The sequence below is a fragment of the Syngnathus acus genome, chromosome 23, assembly GCF_901709675.1.
Source record: "Syngnathus acus chromosome 23, fSynAcu1.2, whole genome shotgun sequence".
NCBI lineage: Eukaryota > Metazoa > Chordata > Actinopteri > Syngnathiformes > Syngnathidae > Syngnathus > Syngnathus acus.
In genome coordinates, this window is record NC_051107.1 from 3,589,636 (window position 1) to 3,603,971 (window position 14,336).

Genomic DNA, 14,336 nt, shown 5'->3' on the forward strand with positions numbered 1-14,336 from the left:
GATCTGCACGTGGTTTAAGGAAAGGATGCTCAATGGCTTCTGACAAAGTACAACCACAAATCCCCCCTAAAGTTGTACAAAATCAAAATAAGAACAGTCATTCATCATTTTGACATGGCAAATTTTAAAACCACAATAATAACACATGTTTGAATCATGGGCCAAGGGACCAAAACAATGGCTTCTGCCATGAGTCGCAGATTTATTCTTGTAGCATTGTGAAAACTGATTCTCATCCTTTTTATTTCGTCAGGATGCTAATTGCTAAGCGCTAATTTCCGTAACATCTACGCAGACATTTGATCAGAAGGCGTTGCTGATCTCCTCGCTTAAGCCTGGCAAATGATAGGATCCTCTCAGAATAGGAGATTACGGAATTGAATCCCACCTCGGCATAGTATACGCGCATCTCCTTAAATCAGCTTTGCCCCTTTGTAAGACCCCCCTAGACGTGGCAAAATTTGACGTGGCCTCGTATGACTTCCGAAGCAGCTTTTGCGGGAATTTATTTTTCAGTTTAACCATGCCCACTTTTTTTTTTCCCCTCCCCTACGTCACACTGACTGTGCGCCGTATCAAAGCATATACATCCGATGTAAATTGGCCGTTGTGTTCGATTTTGTGCAGTCGGGCCGTGGCGGCCAGTTTCACGTTCTGCGCCAGTGTCTCCGATCCCACGCTTTGCCAATTTGGAGATTATCATATTATGAACAGAATAAAAAGTGACAGCGTCCCGCTGAAAAACAACGCCGAAGCCCAAATTGATTCCAGACGTGTATATTCACAAGCAATAAATTCTTGGTGTGAAGTTTTTATTCTTTTTTTTTGTATAAATTATTTTGCAAACCAAATAAAAGGAACCTGGTGGTGAATAAATATAATGCGGTAAACCAATCCACGCTATTATGACTTTGTTGATGGAATATTTCAAAACATGAAGTGATTTATTTTTTTCAGGTTTTATTAAAAGGAAATAACATATTGCCCGTGATATCAGTTTGGTGACGAGAGGCATCCGTGTAGACAATACAACTGTTTTTTTAATATATTTTTTTTATCATCACTTCATTCACTGACAGCAAATTGTGGATTTGGTTTGTGTATGGCTTCACAGACTTCCGTTTGAAGCTATGGTTTGGCCAAATTTTCGAATGTTTTGTGTGTGTGCCCAAACAAATCTGAAAATTGTCGCTGATAGTTTGCAGCAATTATTATTTTTTCTTTTCTGGAAATTGCTGTGTGTGTGTGTGTCCAACGTTTGCTACGCAGCCACACTGGTCAAGGCACGTAATAAATCTCATGGGAAGCACCTTTGCAGCCCGGCTCGGCTTTGTAGTCCATTGTCGTTCATTCCTGGTCATAGAGATTTTTGGTTCCTTTGGAAGCAGACTTCTTTCAATAAATAACACAAATATATCCATACGTATAGATTTAGATGAACATGTATCAACTACATGCATTTCATATAATTTAAATAACTTATATATACAGTTCCCCTTCACACCCTGACTCGGATGAGTTCCTCCAAAACAGCAAGGCTGCAACCAGCTCGCGGATTTGCAGCATGAAAGTGGACCCACGTCTTTCTTCAGTAGGTGTCGTTTTAGATGGCCGCCAAAGTGCATGATCCCGTGGCGGAGAGCTGGAAACGGAAGATGTTTACGTCCTGTGACGTTTTCTGGACAGTGCGCAAACGCAGGACGTGTCGATGCGTATCCACCTCCAGCCGACCGAATTGCGAACCTGCGTCAGCGCCCGCACGTAAGTCTGCGTGGTCTTGCACTGGGAGTTCCAGTTCTTGTCGTCGATGCCCCGACAGCCTCCCTTAAAAGGTCGAGGGGCCCGACAGCGCGTCTCGTAAAAGTATTGTTTAATATCCTGCGCCGCGCTGGTTTTAATTTTGTCCAAAACGGTGACCGGGGTCCCCCTGGTGTCCACCGCTTGAGTTTTATCAGTCACCCACTGGCTCTCGCTGTCGCACACCGAATATTCCCCGCGATAACTCTTGTGCTCCGTGTAGCGCTTCTTCCGGGTCTTGTTTACGGACCTCTCGCCCATCAGTCCGCCGCTCACAAAGTCGTCCGCCATATAGAGCGGCGGCGGTTGCAGCGGCGCCCGGTCACTCAGCAGCACCCGGGGCGAATTAAAGCGCTTGTGCTGCCTCAGTAGCTCCGAGTTCAACATCATCACCTGGCCCTCGCCGCCCCGGCCCGCCTCCTCCCTCCAGTGCTCCGCGTCGCCGTCGGCACTGAGGAGAGGCGGCAGCGCTTCCCGGTGCTCCGCGTCCCTGCTTTTCCCCTGCTGGCTTTGGTTCCCCCGGTTCTTCCCCCTGGTCAGGTCAGCCTGGAGAAGCTGTATGATGAGGGAGTTTAAAGGATCCGGACTTGTCGGCGGGAGCTGCTGCTGCTGTTGTTGCCCCTGGCGACTGTTGCCCATGTTGGTTGCCTGGATACCATAGAGGTACACGAGGACCATCATGTAGAGCAGGATGGACATCACTAGATTCACCTGTAAGATCTGCAAAGACAGACAGGAAGAGAGCAAGTTTGAGAACTCGAAACGCGGCTTTTTTACTTTCGAAGGTGAGGATTAGTAGTCATTTTGTTGTGATGTTTGAATTCTTCCCAAGATGAAACTTCACGTCAGCTGACAAACTTACACCATGTCAGAGGCCATTTCGACTACACGTGCTTGTTTCCGTTGCAAATTAAGCCCCGGAAGTAAAAAAAAACCCAAAAAAAAAAACAGTGTACAATCCTCCTCCACTTCCTCTTGAAAGAAACATCGCATTGCATGACATTCTAAAAAAAAAATAGCATTGATAGTAAAGGTAAAAAAAAACCCACGTAAAAAGATGTCCAATTTTCGGACCCATAATTTCAGAGCCACAAATTGACTTAACTGTTTTCTACCCCCCACCCCCCCCCAACGCACATGGCGATCAGGCGCCATTCCGCCTCCCAGACGACCCTTTCCATTGCTCCATCAGTCCCTTGCCCCGCAGTCTTATTTTATCCTCCCCTATTGGCCTCATTGATAAGTGCTTCACTCAAGGCTATACAGCTGTTTTGCTCAAAACCCCGGAATTCTCTTGACGTCACGTGGACATGCTCTTCCTTTCACAATTACACACACCCTCAAGTTCTGCTATATTTCCATGCGCGTATCACATTTAATGCCCATCTTCATTTCCTCTAGTATAATGATGACTTGCCAAAAGCAGCGACGAGATCTAATCTGATTTCATTGTTCAAGAAATGACAAGAGTACTCACTGAACCGCCGATAACGAGCATGATTATCCAAAACCTCGCTTTCCGCGAAGACTAAATGCATTCTGTACATCCTGTAAATTACTCCCGTGGCAGGTTCGGGCAGGAAGAAGCATTTGACGCCTCGGGGAGTCCAAAGAGAATTCCTCACATGCACAAGAGTTTTGCAAAGTTGCGTTTAGTGTCAACTTACGTTACGGTCGGCCTTTTAAATGTCTTTATTTGGTGACTAGCTTAAAACAGCAGTTGTTTTTTTCCGCCTAGCCCTCGAAAGTAGGTGAGCTGGGGTTACTATGGCGACAATTTATCGCTATCCATGACAAGGATCGTGAAGCGCCCGCTGGTCATTTTAAGGTCAAATCGTGACTTGTCATCGGCATCATCTGAAAAATGCTTCGCCCCAAAGTGTCATGAAGTTGGAAACAGCATGAAACATGTTTACAAGAAGGTCATCAAGCGCCTGTGAGACTTGCTCAAGGACAATTCATTTTTTCATGTGACATTCAGATGGTTTTGCGGTCGATATAAAACCGGGCAAATCTGGAATGCTAAGTTTCGGGGGGCTTTGTCTCGCACCGCCGCAGTGCTCCATGTGATGACTTTTTTTTTTTTTTTTTTTTTCCTTCTTTCTATAATACTCATAATTTGTACTGGCTCCGTCTTCTTCTGGTGTCTTGCCAATGATCTGGGCCGTTTCATCGATGGAGACAATTGAAAGTTTAATTGTGCAGATGTCCTCAAAGGCGAAACAAGGCGGATTCGACAAGCCAATAAAAGTCGAATGGAGTCAGATGACACGTCGGGGTTGTACAGAGTGACTTGAAATCGTTTTTGATCAAGGGCTGTAATGAACTGAAATGATTTCAAGGCCATTTTTTGAAAATCTCGAGAATATGAAAGGAACACATTTTTATTTTCACATTTAATATCCTGATGAAACATGTATTTGTTTGTTAGTTTTCCCTCCCGCTGTCTTTCATTGTCACTAAAATAAAAGCAAATGTCAGGCCAGGGCTGAATGACATTTCGCTTTTGTTTTTTATTTAAGTGTCAGCGTTAACCACACAAGTCATTCTTTGATCCCAGCGTCAAGTTCTTATCATAATTTCTCATCAAGCTGCAGAAAAGGATGTTTTGCTTTATATTAGAACCAAAGCGAAAAAGATGATAACCAGTCACATCCAAAGAAGTTTGTTTCATGTGGAGGTCTGCTTTGTTCTTTGGTAAAACTTTTATGAATACATTTCCCAGTTGCGTTTCGCACCCGTAAGAGTCTGATTAATGGATCGGATGCAATATTTTATGCTGACAATTCACACATTAATGACAAAGCGGCTCATTCAAAGAGTACAACAATTCACTTCTTTATATTCCGAGTGTCGGCTTTACGAGGCCATAAATTTACATTGGTCACATGGTTGCAGCGTGACACTGAATGTAAACGTTCGTCGCAATGATGCAGCAGTGTTTAACAAGTCAAGTGTCAAATTAAGCATCAAACTGAGATAAATATATGTCCGGTGTCCAAAAATAACCGCGTAGCTTTCTCTTAATAAAGTCTTGTTCAGCTTGATGTTGACAAATAATGCAAAACGCCATAGCTGGGCTTAACCCATGGTGTCAGTCTCGCGGCGCTGAGCTATAAATATTTGAACAGATATAACCATATTCACGGGCATATATTCTTTATCCTCTGCAAAAAACAAGTCAACATCTCCATGTATTCATTACACCGCCCCCAGGAGGCCAATATCAAAAGGAGCGGCGCAGTGTCCATTAAATTGTAGCAAACAGCATTTGATTCTGTATATTCTATTTCATAATGTTTTTATAAATTAAATAAAAAAACAACACTGTTTGGTTTTGCAGGTTCTGATGGAATTGTCCAACCATTGCAGCACCTCTCCGGGACACCAAGGTAAGATCATTTTAATGAATATATATAAATATATAATAAAATATATATAAAATAAAGTTTAATAAATAAAATAAAATATATATATAATATAAATATACAATTTTAATTATTTTGAATATACTTTTTTTCCCAATTGAAATATAGACCAAAGTAATTGAACTTGTGCATTTTAATGAATATATATAAATATATAATAAAATATATATAAAATAAAGTTTAATAAATAAAATAAAATATATATAATATAAATATACAATTTTAATTTTAATTATTTTAAATATACTTTTTTTCCCAATTGAAATTTAGACCAAAGTAATTGAACTTGTGCGTTTGGCTATAAAGGGTAAAAGACATTTGTCATTCACGGTCGGAACGGCGTGCGCTCGGAGGCAGCCTCGTGTTTATTGGAGCCTTTCCATCCCTGATATTACATTAGGCGCGGCTCTGAATTATAAACTGCTTCTTGAAGTGGCGTAACGACGCAGTGGAAATAAACATCGAGCTTAAGAGTCCAAATAAACGACACACTAGGGGAATAATCGGCAGCACCTTTTAACGGCGGTGTGAACACGGCGACTCCCGTTGATCGTACAGACCGGGCGGGCGCTTAGTGTCGAAGCTTTACAGGACAGTGTGCCAAAGCAGCAAATCCTCCCCGGGGATTTTCACCCCAAGACGTCTGAGCGCTAATACTGCCCAGTCGACTCCAGATGTTTGTACGGCGAGAAAAAATGTCAAGCATGGAGAAAAATGTCAAGCTCAAGGTCATGTTTGCAGCTCGTTTTTTTTTTTTTTTTTTTATCCTCCTAATGATCCTAATAATAAACAGCCCGGGAACGATGAACAGCAACGCAAGAGTCATGAAGGCAGAATTTGATACAGATCTACGTTTCGTCCTCCAACCTGCACAGGAGGTTGTCGAGCTCAGTTAAGAGGGAAGGGCAGAATTCCAATGATAATAGGGAATTTCGTTTTAGGAGCCTTCAGGCAGGTGAGTCATCGAGCTATTACGCCGTGACACAACTAGTTTGAGAGCGCAAGCGTCGTCGCAGGTTGTTAGCGGCCATGCTAGCAACAGCTGATTTGATTGATTTCCGATCAAATGATAGGACAGCTTTGCTTATAGCACTTGTTGTTTTTAAAACGTCATTATGCATACCCTTTGTTCTTTGTTCCATGGAGCACATCCTGTTTAGAGATGAATCTTATGATACCAAATCTGATACCCCCCCCCAGCCCCTTATCATAAAAAAACAGTTGCTGTTGTCAATGTGGTTAGTGATCAACAAATCTTTCCTTCTACGAGCCAGTGAAATGTTTGGATGCTCCTGTAAGATCCTTTTCATGGTGTCCAACGGTTAAAAAAACAAATAGTTGTCGGGTACCCGTCATTCCAGTGACAGCTACTCCAAAGTCAGTGAGCTCATAGACCTGTTTGCGCTCACAGGAAGAGATTGTCAACAAGCCGTGTGTGTGTATAAAACAGAGAGTACAGTTGATTCAGTATTATAACCGAATCGCCCTCAGAGATCAGGGCAAGTTAATCCAGCGTCAAGCCTAATGGAATCACCTACACAAGAATAGACTTGTAAGGCTCTACAGTGGCTTTGACCTTCCTCAGTTGTGTGTGTGTGTGTGTGTGTGTGTGTTTGTTGGTAGTATTTTATCGTCTGTGGCCTCTGCACTTGTTAATCATCTGGACACAGCGCCAAGTGACGAGGGCAAACTCGAGGAGCACAACTGCTTCGCCACTGTCGAGACAAAGAACATGAATTCAAATGCAGGAATTTAATTCTATAGATCTTTTTTTTATGGGGGGGGGTCCTACCTGGAGTGAGTAGATGATTAACTGCCTAACGTTTTGTGCTGGGTGACCAAGTTTATTTCACTTGGGCTTGACATTGGAACTGGGCGCCTAAAAATTATTTTTGATTCCAGTGCCATGAAAAAATGATTTCACATTTTGCTCTCCCATATATATATCACGCTTGAGCGTTTTGGATCAAGCCAATTTTGGACAACCCAAGTAAATGTAGAATCCAGTTTCTAAATTAAAAAAATACTGCCCTGTCAGTCAGACAAAGTGAAGTAAGCCAGAAGATGTCAAAAAGCCACGCATCATGCTAAGAGCGCTATGACGACTCATCCAGGAGTTCACATGGATGGAGTCCTGAGAATTTCAGGCCTTTCAGCAATAACATGGACATTGGGCGAAAATAGAATTCATAAGCAAGGCAAAAACCACTACTGACAAAAACAATACAAAGGCTTGGCTCACATTTGCCAATAAACGTCTGGGTGATCGCCCAGACATTTTCACAAATATTTTGTAAATATTTCCAAATCGAAAAACACTTTGGTCTGTGGCAGCTCTGTTACTTAAGGACCTTGACAAAGTCCAGACTTGAATCCAATTCAGATTTTTTGTATTACCGATTCTGTGACGAGTTATTCGAAAATTGCCTTTTTTTTTTTACGTAGGCTGGGATATTTTTTTACAATAATAACTTAAATCATTTAGGAACTCCATTTCATAATTACTTGGGCTGTCTTTATGTGATATTCAAATCAAACAAGAGTGTGGTGACTGTGGAAAAAAATATCTGGGATCTGGAGGGATCCATCTCTTTTTCATGGTACTGTATATTTAGCAGTCACATCTGAAGAACGTCCTGAGGCCCAGTAACTCCTGGAACAGCTTTAATAAATTTATTTTACTAAGTGCAAGCAAACAATCGCATTAAAATGATCCAATTTGTAGAAAAAATCAGTAATTGTTCATTGTTGATAGATCCTTATCAAAAAAGTTGGTAGCAGAGCAAGCCGAACTGAGCGCACATGATCCACCTCAAAATACGGAAACCAACAGAGGATATCCAAGTTTCCGCTCGGAAAAGCGCCTCGATACAAGACGCTGTGCCGTTCTTCTTATGATCCCTGGATGAGATATTATACGATACTTAGACTTAGACTTAGACTTAGACAGAACTTTATTGTCATTTTGTCAACACTAGGTGTGTACAAAACGAAATTTCGTTGCATACGGCTTTCAGCAATGTAGAGGTATTTCGGCTGGTTAAAAAAAAGTGACATTCTATATAAAAATATGAAATAAGATAATTATAAAGTACAAGGTGCAGCAGTGATAAAGTATGTGAACAGTGCAGGAGACAAAAACAGTATTTACAAATGTGCAGAGGAGTGCTACGTTTGAATGTTCAACAGTCTGACGACAGCAAACTTCATTTGATATTTAAATTTTCCGTGTAGCCCTAATCAATCAGCCATGTTCCGTAGAGATCTAAAAAGTTGAAAACGAGGAGTGACAAAGACTTGACATGTTAAAGTGGCCACCATAAATCCTACATTTCTCACCGCCAAAGTGCGAAGACTGTTTCATTTTATAACTTGGAATGTAGCTGACAACTTGACTTGCTTTAGCTAAAATGGCAATGACTGCTTAACATTAGCCTCAAGGCTAGATAGCGATAAGCATGCTAGGAGTCAGCTGCCATTCCGCTAATCAAAGCATCTCATGTACAGCAACAATATTTTCGAACTCTGTGTTACTTAGGCGTGCCCGACTAAAACGTCAACATTTAAAACGTGTTTTAGTACAGTATACTGTACGCCCGTCGTGCGTTTGATTTAATGGGCCCCCTGACAGAATGTAAACAATAAGACAAAATAATTCTGATGAGTTGCACATGTCTGTACAATTCTTCTCATCCCACTCTCCGGCGGGACCGCACGAGTCGGACTTTCACTTTGTTCTCCCACTGACTAATAAAACGGAGATGAGTGGGCAGATGCACATTAGGGTGGATCTCCTTGTCGAATGCATTTGTATTGCAACGTCACATATTCGACAACATTGAGAGGAGTTTTATCAGAGTCACATTTAGGATTCAATATTTAGCTTCATTGCAGAGATTAAAGTTAGGATTAGTTTTATTTTAAGGTTCGGGTTAAAACCAAATGGCAGGACAAGCAAGGATTAGGTGTGTGTGTGTGTGTGTGTGTGTGTGCTTGTGTGCGGTTGACACACTGGGCAACGAATTGTGCCCGCCGGCCATTCGAGCGTCTGTCAGTTCAAATATCAAAGCGGCCACTAACCAGACTAACACGTTGCCGCAGATCACCGACGGGCATCTCGTGGCACTTTGACAGATCCGCCACTGTGCTGCCAACTCACTAACCAAGTTCACGCTTGTATACACTTGCTAACAATCTTTCCAAAGTCAACTAGGGTTGGGTTGCTAGGCGATACGGAAAACGGATGCTTCAAAGTGAGATACTCTAGAATTCAGGAGTCCATTTATCAGCATGATTCCACCGCTCTTATCAGCAGGTCGCAGAGGCCGCGTTTCGAAAGTGGAAACACAAAAGATGAATGGGGATGTTGAAAAGTGGGGCCGTTAAAAGAAAAATGAGGTCCGTAAATATCAGGGCAGCAAAAGTGAGGGTGATAAAGTCAATGATTCCAAACAGAGGGCGTAGACTAGCGGGTCGGAACCGGCGGTCATCCGACTGATGGTGCCGGGAATGCGTAAGCTCACCTCGGAACCGCTTGATGGCTATCGGCGCTTCCCGTCCGTCACGATCAATAGAGCAAAAAAGACGCCGCTCGTTATTCACTTTTTAATGTCAGAGTTACATATTTGGATTATATGAAGATAAAAGCGAGGCCGCGAGCAATAACTCACGTCGTACGTTTCTTTGCCCATCGTGCCGCGTGATTGCTCGAGCCGCGCGGCATGCGTTTAATCAAACGCCCGATGCATTCTTCGCTCGTACGAGCCGTAAGAATGCGCCGCGTATAAACACTCTGCGAAAAAGGATAAACAATGACGGGGGCCGGCGGGGCTCCGAAAATTACAACCGCATCAGATGAAAGGAAACAACTCGATCCAAGCGCCGCCGATGTCTTTGGTTCGGCGCGAAAGCTGTTGGAAGACGATAGGGTTCAAAGGTCAAGGTGGTCTCTTGTCTGACAACTCAAATTCCAACACTCCGGTATCTCGACGTCTTCCCAGGAGAGCCTTGCGAATCCGAGCAGCGCTCTCACGGAAGAGACAGAGAGAGAGAGAGAGAGAGAAACAAAAAAACAGACATTGAAGGAAAATTCTTCTCCTTCTCGTCTTTTGTTGTGAAACCGGTACAGTGGCAACCTGATCGCTACTGTAAAATCTGGACTCATCTCACCACATGATTTTGGGTCCAGATCGCTATCGGCACGCGCTTTTTTTAGTTTACACAGCGAAGTGTCTGCTCTTGCAAGCAAAAGCAAACGATTAAGACTCTTGGGAAGATGTGACGACTCCTTCCAAAGTAAACATTTCATGGAGATGGTCTCGAAAAGCGAGCCGGGATTTTGAACATGGCCGTCCTTTGCTAACTTTGCAGAGGAATCCAGCAGCATGGCAAAAAATTGTCAACAAACCATCGTGAATCGATGCAGCTGTCGCCCAAAACGAGTTGGCATCTTTTTTCGCGGGGCCTATAAAGTCGACATATGTAGCACTGGCGCATGCCTCGTCTCCTAATTCCCCTCACCCTGCTGCTCGCTTGCATGGCACAGGCGGGAGGGCATCCAATCCGCCGCTGCAACAGCTGTTCTCCAGCCCCCTTGCACGCGGACAAGCGCTCGAGTCGACTCTCAGCGAAAGGGAAAAAAAAAAAAATGCAGCCAAACCCTCACACCTGCATCGTCAAGCCGTCGCGCCGACACGTTTCCGAACTTTACACCTTGACAAACTTTCCCAAGCTCAAAAGAAGCCATTTCTTTTTTTTATTATTATTATAAAGTGAATATATGTCGACAAGGCTTCACGCCTCCCAAAATACAAGCTGGACCACATCAGCTCGTTCCACTCCCTCGAACACGTCCGCACGCCTTTCCTCACAGCTCCAGGGGACGCTCACAATATTTATGCGCAACTTCTCGAAACCCAACCCCTCTTACCTGCACAAAAGACACGGGGTGGGGGGGGGGGAAATCTCTCCTCCCTCTCATTTGTGCTTTTTGTATTGGCCCAGAGCAGCTTTTTAAATACATAACGTGTGTTGTACAAAAAAAAAAAAAAAAAAGGTCAATATTTACTCTGCAGCCCTTCAAAGATTTGAACGCCGCCTTTGGTGCCAAGTTCAGTTCCGCCACTTGAAGACGACCACAGTTCTAATTTTTCCATGTGATTTATTTCTTTGAATCAGTAAGCAAAGTTAGTCCTCCTACCGTAATAAAGGTAACCATAGCAACGGCCGGTTAGTATCCAACAGAGTCGACATGAAGGTGATTTAATTCTTGGACAGAATCCTCTGGCGAAAAACTTCTCTCTCACTCAGGAGGGCTGCCGAGCGCCTTCGCACCACCGCCGCCACACTGCTTCTGGAAGGAAGGAAGGAGAGGATCAGGGTGTGCGTAATTCTCGCTCTCCCGCTCTCTTCCTCTCTCTTTCTCCCCCCCCCCCCTTTTTTCTCACCCCTTTCCAACATAATCTACACACACTCTCCGATGCAGGACAGATGGCTCTCGGCGCAAAGAGCTGCTATAAGTTAGCGCGTACCTGAAGTTAGACTTCAAATTTGGAAGTGCACATTGTGTAAACATGGGAAAAAAAAAAGATTATTTATATTTTATTGACGTAGTCGACGACGGTGTGATGACAGTCGAGTCGAAGTCAATTAATCGATTTCGGCGAACCGGTTTCACGTCAAGACATATTTTGACAGACAGGCGAGAATAAATGACAAATGTTGAATTCAGTTTTAACCTGCGTGTTTCTCAACAAATCGGACGGTCTCATCGTGTATTTTGTAGCGAAAGTTGCTGACGAACGGACGAGATTTTATTGTAATAATGGAGTTTATTTATAATGCACGTAATATAACAGTAATAAAACAGTTTCTTGGGGGGTCTTTTTGGGCTCAATCAATCCTCGTTTGTCACGTCAACATCCAGTGCGTGCAAATGCGACTAAATATATTGTTGGAAAATTCCTTCCATGACAAAGCATTCATCATACATCACGAGAGCTCCCTGTTTCGGCGTCCCTTTTGCCAGCGTCATCCTTGTAGCATGCGTTGCATTTTTAATGTCCACAACGGCAATGCTTTTCTTCACGCAGCCCCTCGGGCTCGCCGCATGATGCCTAGCTGGGCTGAGTAATTATTTTCCTGGACCAAAAAGTGAAATCATCAAATATGAAAGCAGCCAGGCAAAGGGGGGGGAGGTGGAGGGGGCAAGAAAGGACTAGTCAGCTGACACATGAAACTATGACTCAGAAAAGATGAAGAGAAGTGTGATGTTGGATGAATGAGCAAATTGGATTGCGCTTTTTGATTTTGAAATCGCCCAGGCCTCACCAGAAAGAAGTAAATTTTGAAACGTGAGATTAAATTCACCTTTGTTTACGTCGGGCATCGAGAACAATGGCAGCAATAAACAGCAGACACGCTTCCTATTGAAGTCATTGTCGGGCACATCGTTTACGTCAGACTCAGATAATTAATTAGCCAACAAATAGGAGGACAATGGCAAATTAACAGGGAACGTGTTTGCAATGTACACAAGAGAGCCAGCAAAGGCTAGCGAACTTAATTTCGGCGCTGATGGAAGGCGAGGTGATTTCCTCCGCTCCATTTTTCCGAGCAAACGCGTGGATGATAATCAGAGCAGAAGACTGCATTATTCATCCCACACTCTTATCTGGGAGAGAGAGAAGCATTAGGAGGGAATCGCGGATGGAGGGAAGGTGTAACGGTGGAAATGAGCACGGTTAATAAAGCCTCTTGAATTTTTCAAGTCGGAATAAAGTGCTTTGACGTCATGAAAAATCCAAGCATTTTTTTATTTTTATTGCTCAGCAGGGTGTGTCCTTGTGAATTTCACAGCATTTTTATCATAACATTTTATTTATTAAAAAATGGATACAACCATTTTTGGGGGGGATTAAAGCAACAATTTAAGTTGAAATTGCCTTGAAATTTTTATTTCACCCAGCTTTTTTTTTTTTATAAGCAACTTTCCCCGATTTAGCAATTGACTTTTGCTGTGTCACTTTTTCACGACTCAGCATCCCTCCGTGATGTCCCCACACGGCATTAACCTTTACACCGTTTCCAAACAGGGCGTCGCTCCGCGAACACTGGCGCTCGGCAAACCTACCCTGAGTCAATAAAGTTGGCGTCGGATGAAAAGAAAAAGGAAAAAGTAGAAGTTGAGCCAAGCCTCTGTTTGGATGATGCGTATATCCAACTGCGTTCTACACACAACATCCATTATGCATATTTCCCCATCAATTATTTGCTCAAAATTAAATAGATGCTTTTCTCCGTGAAAAATACATGAAAGCAGCCAATCCTGGCAAAGGTGTTTCCTTGCCTTTGACCTACTTTCTACGAGTTACAAATTCCAGCATAGGAAGTGGAACGTGCGTCGTGTTAACAACAACAACAAAAAAAGGACAAAGTACCTGCGGTGGGTTGAAGAGAAATGGAAAAAGGGCTTTTTAACTACGTTAATGGCAACGAGTAGCTACAAGTAGCAGTCAATTTACAGTAGTTGAGCGATGTTGTCATAACTCTGTCTTGGTAATGACACTGCTTCCTGTTTTAGTCTGGAAAATATTTACTGTGGTGAGAGCATACATCAGCCTTGTTTTCGCGACGATAATTCACAAATAAGCGGACATTCTGCCATTTTTCTGTGCCATTTGTTTTATGGACCGGTTGCTTTTGGCTTCACGTATCGGGGCCGAGCTTTTTTTACTGGTGTCTGGGTCGAATTCCCACTTTCATGGATCATCGCTTGGCGGCGACACACAAAAGCATCACACACAAGTCGGAATTTTTTTAAAACTGAAACAAGAGGCGATCATTTCAGAAGATGTGACCACCAACACGATGGCGAGAAACTAGAGAGGATAAGAACTCAGCGGATGGCATAGAAGGACGAGGATAGAAAAGGAAGGTTAACTCAAGGTCGCAGGTTCGGTTTACTTGCCAAATACAAGAGAAAGGAGATTTTTTTTTTTTCTCTTCTCTGTGTTTGAGAAAGAGAGAGAGAGAGAGAGAGAGAAGGTGTGTGTGGAAGAGAGTTTGTGGGTTAGATTGCCCGGTCAGATAAGTCCACGAACAACTCTCGGA

At 43.2% G+C, this 14,336-nt stretch overlaps 1 protein-coding gene across 1 annotated transcript; it reads right to left on the bottom strand.

The window, feature by feature from the left end:
* Positions 1-1,121: 1,121 nt before the first annotated feature.
* On the bottom strand, positions 1,122-11,603 carry ntf3 (neurotrophin 3). Its single transcript, XM_037242579.1, has 2 exons — positions 11,425-11,603; positions 1,122-2,517 (listed from the first exon to the last, which is right to left on the bottom strand). Exons 1-2 carry the CDS (start codon positions 11,440-11,442, stop codon positions 1,660-1,662), a joined length of 876 nt encoding a protein of 291 aa, XP_037098474.1. The 5' UTR covers positions 11,443-11,603; the 3' UTR covers positions 1,122-1,659.
* Positions 11,604-14,336: the final 2,733 nt, after the last annotated feature.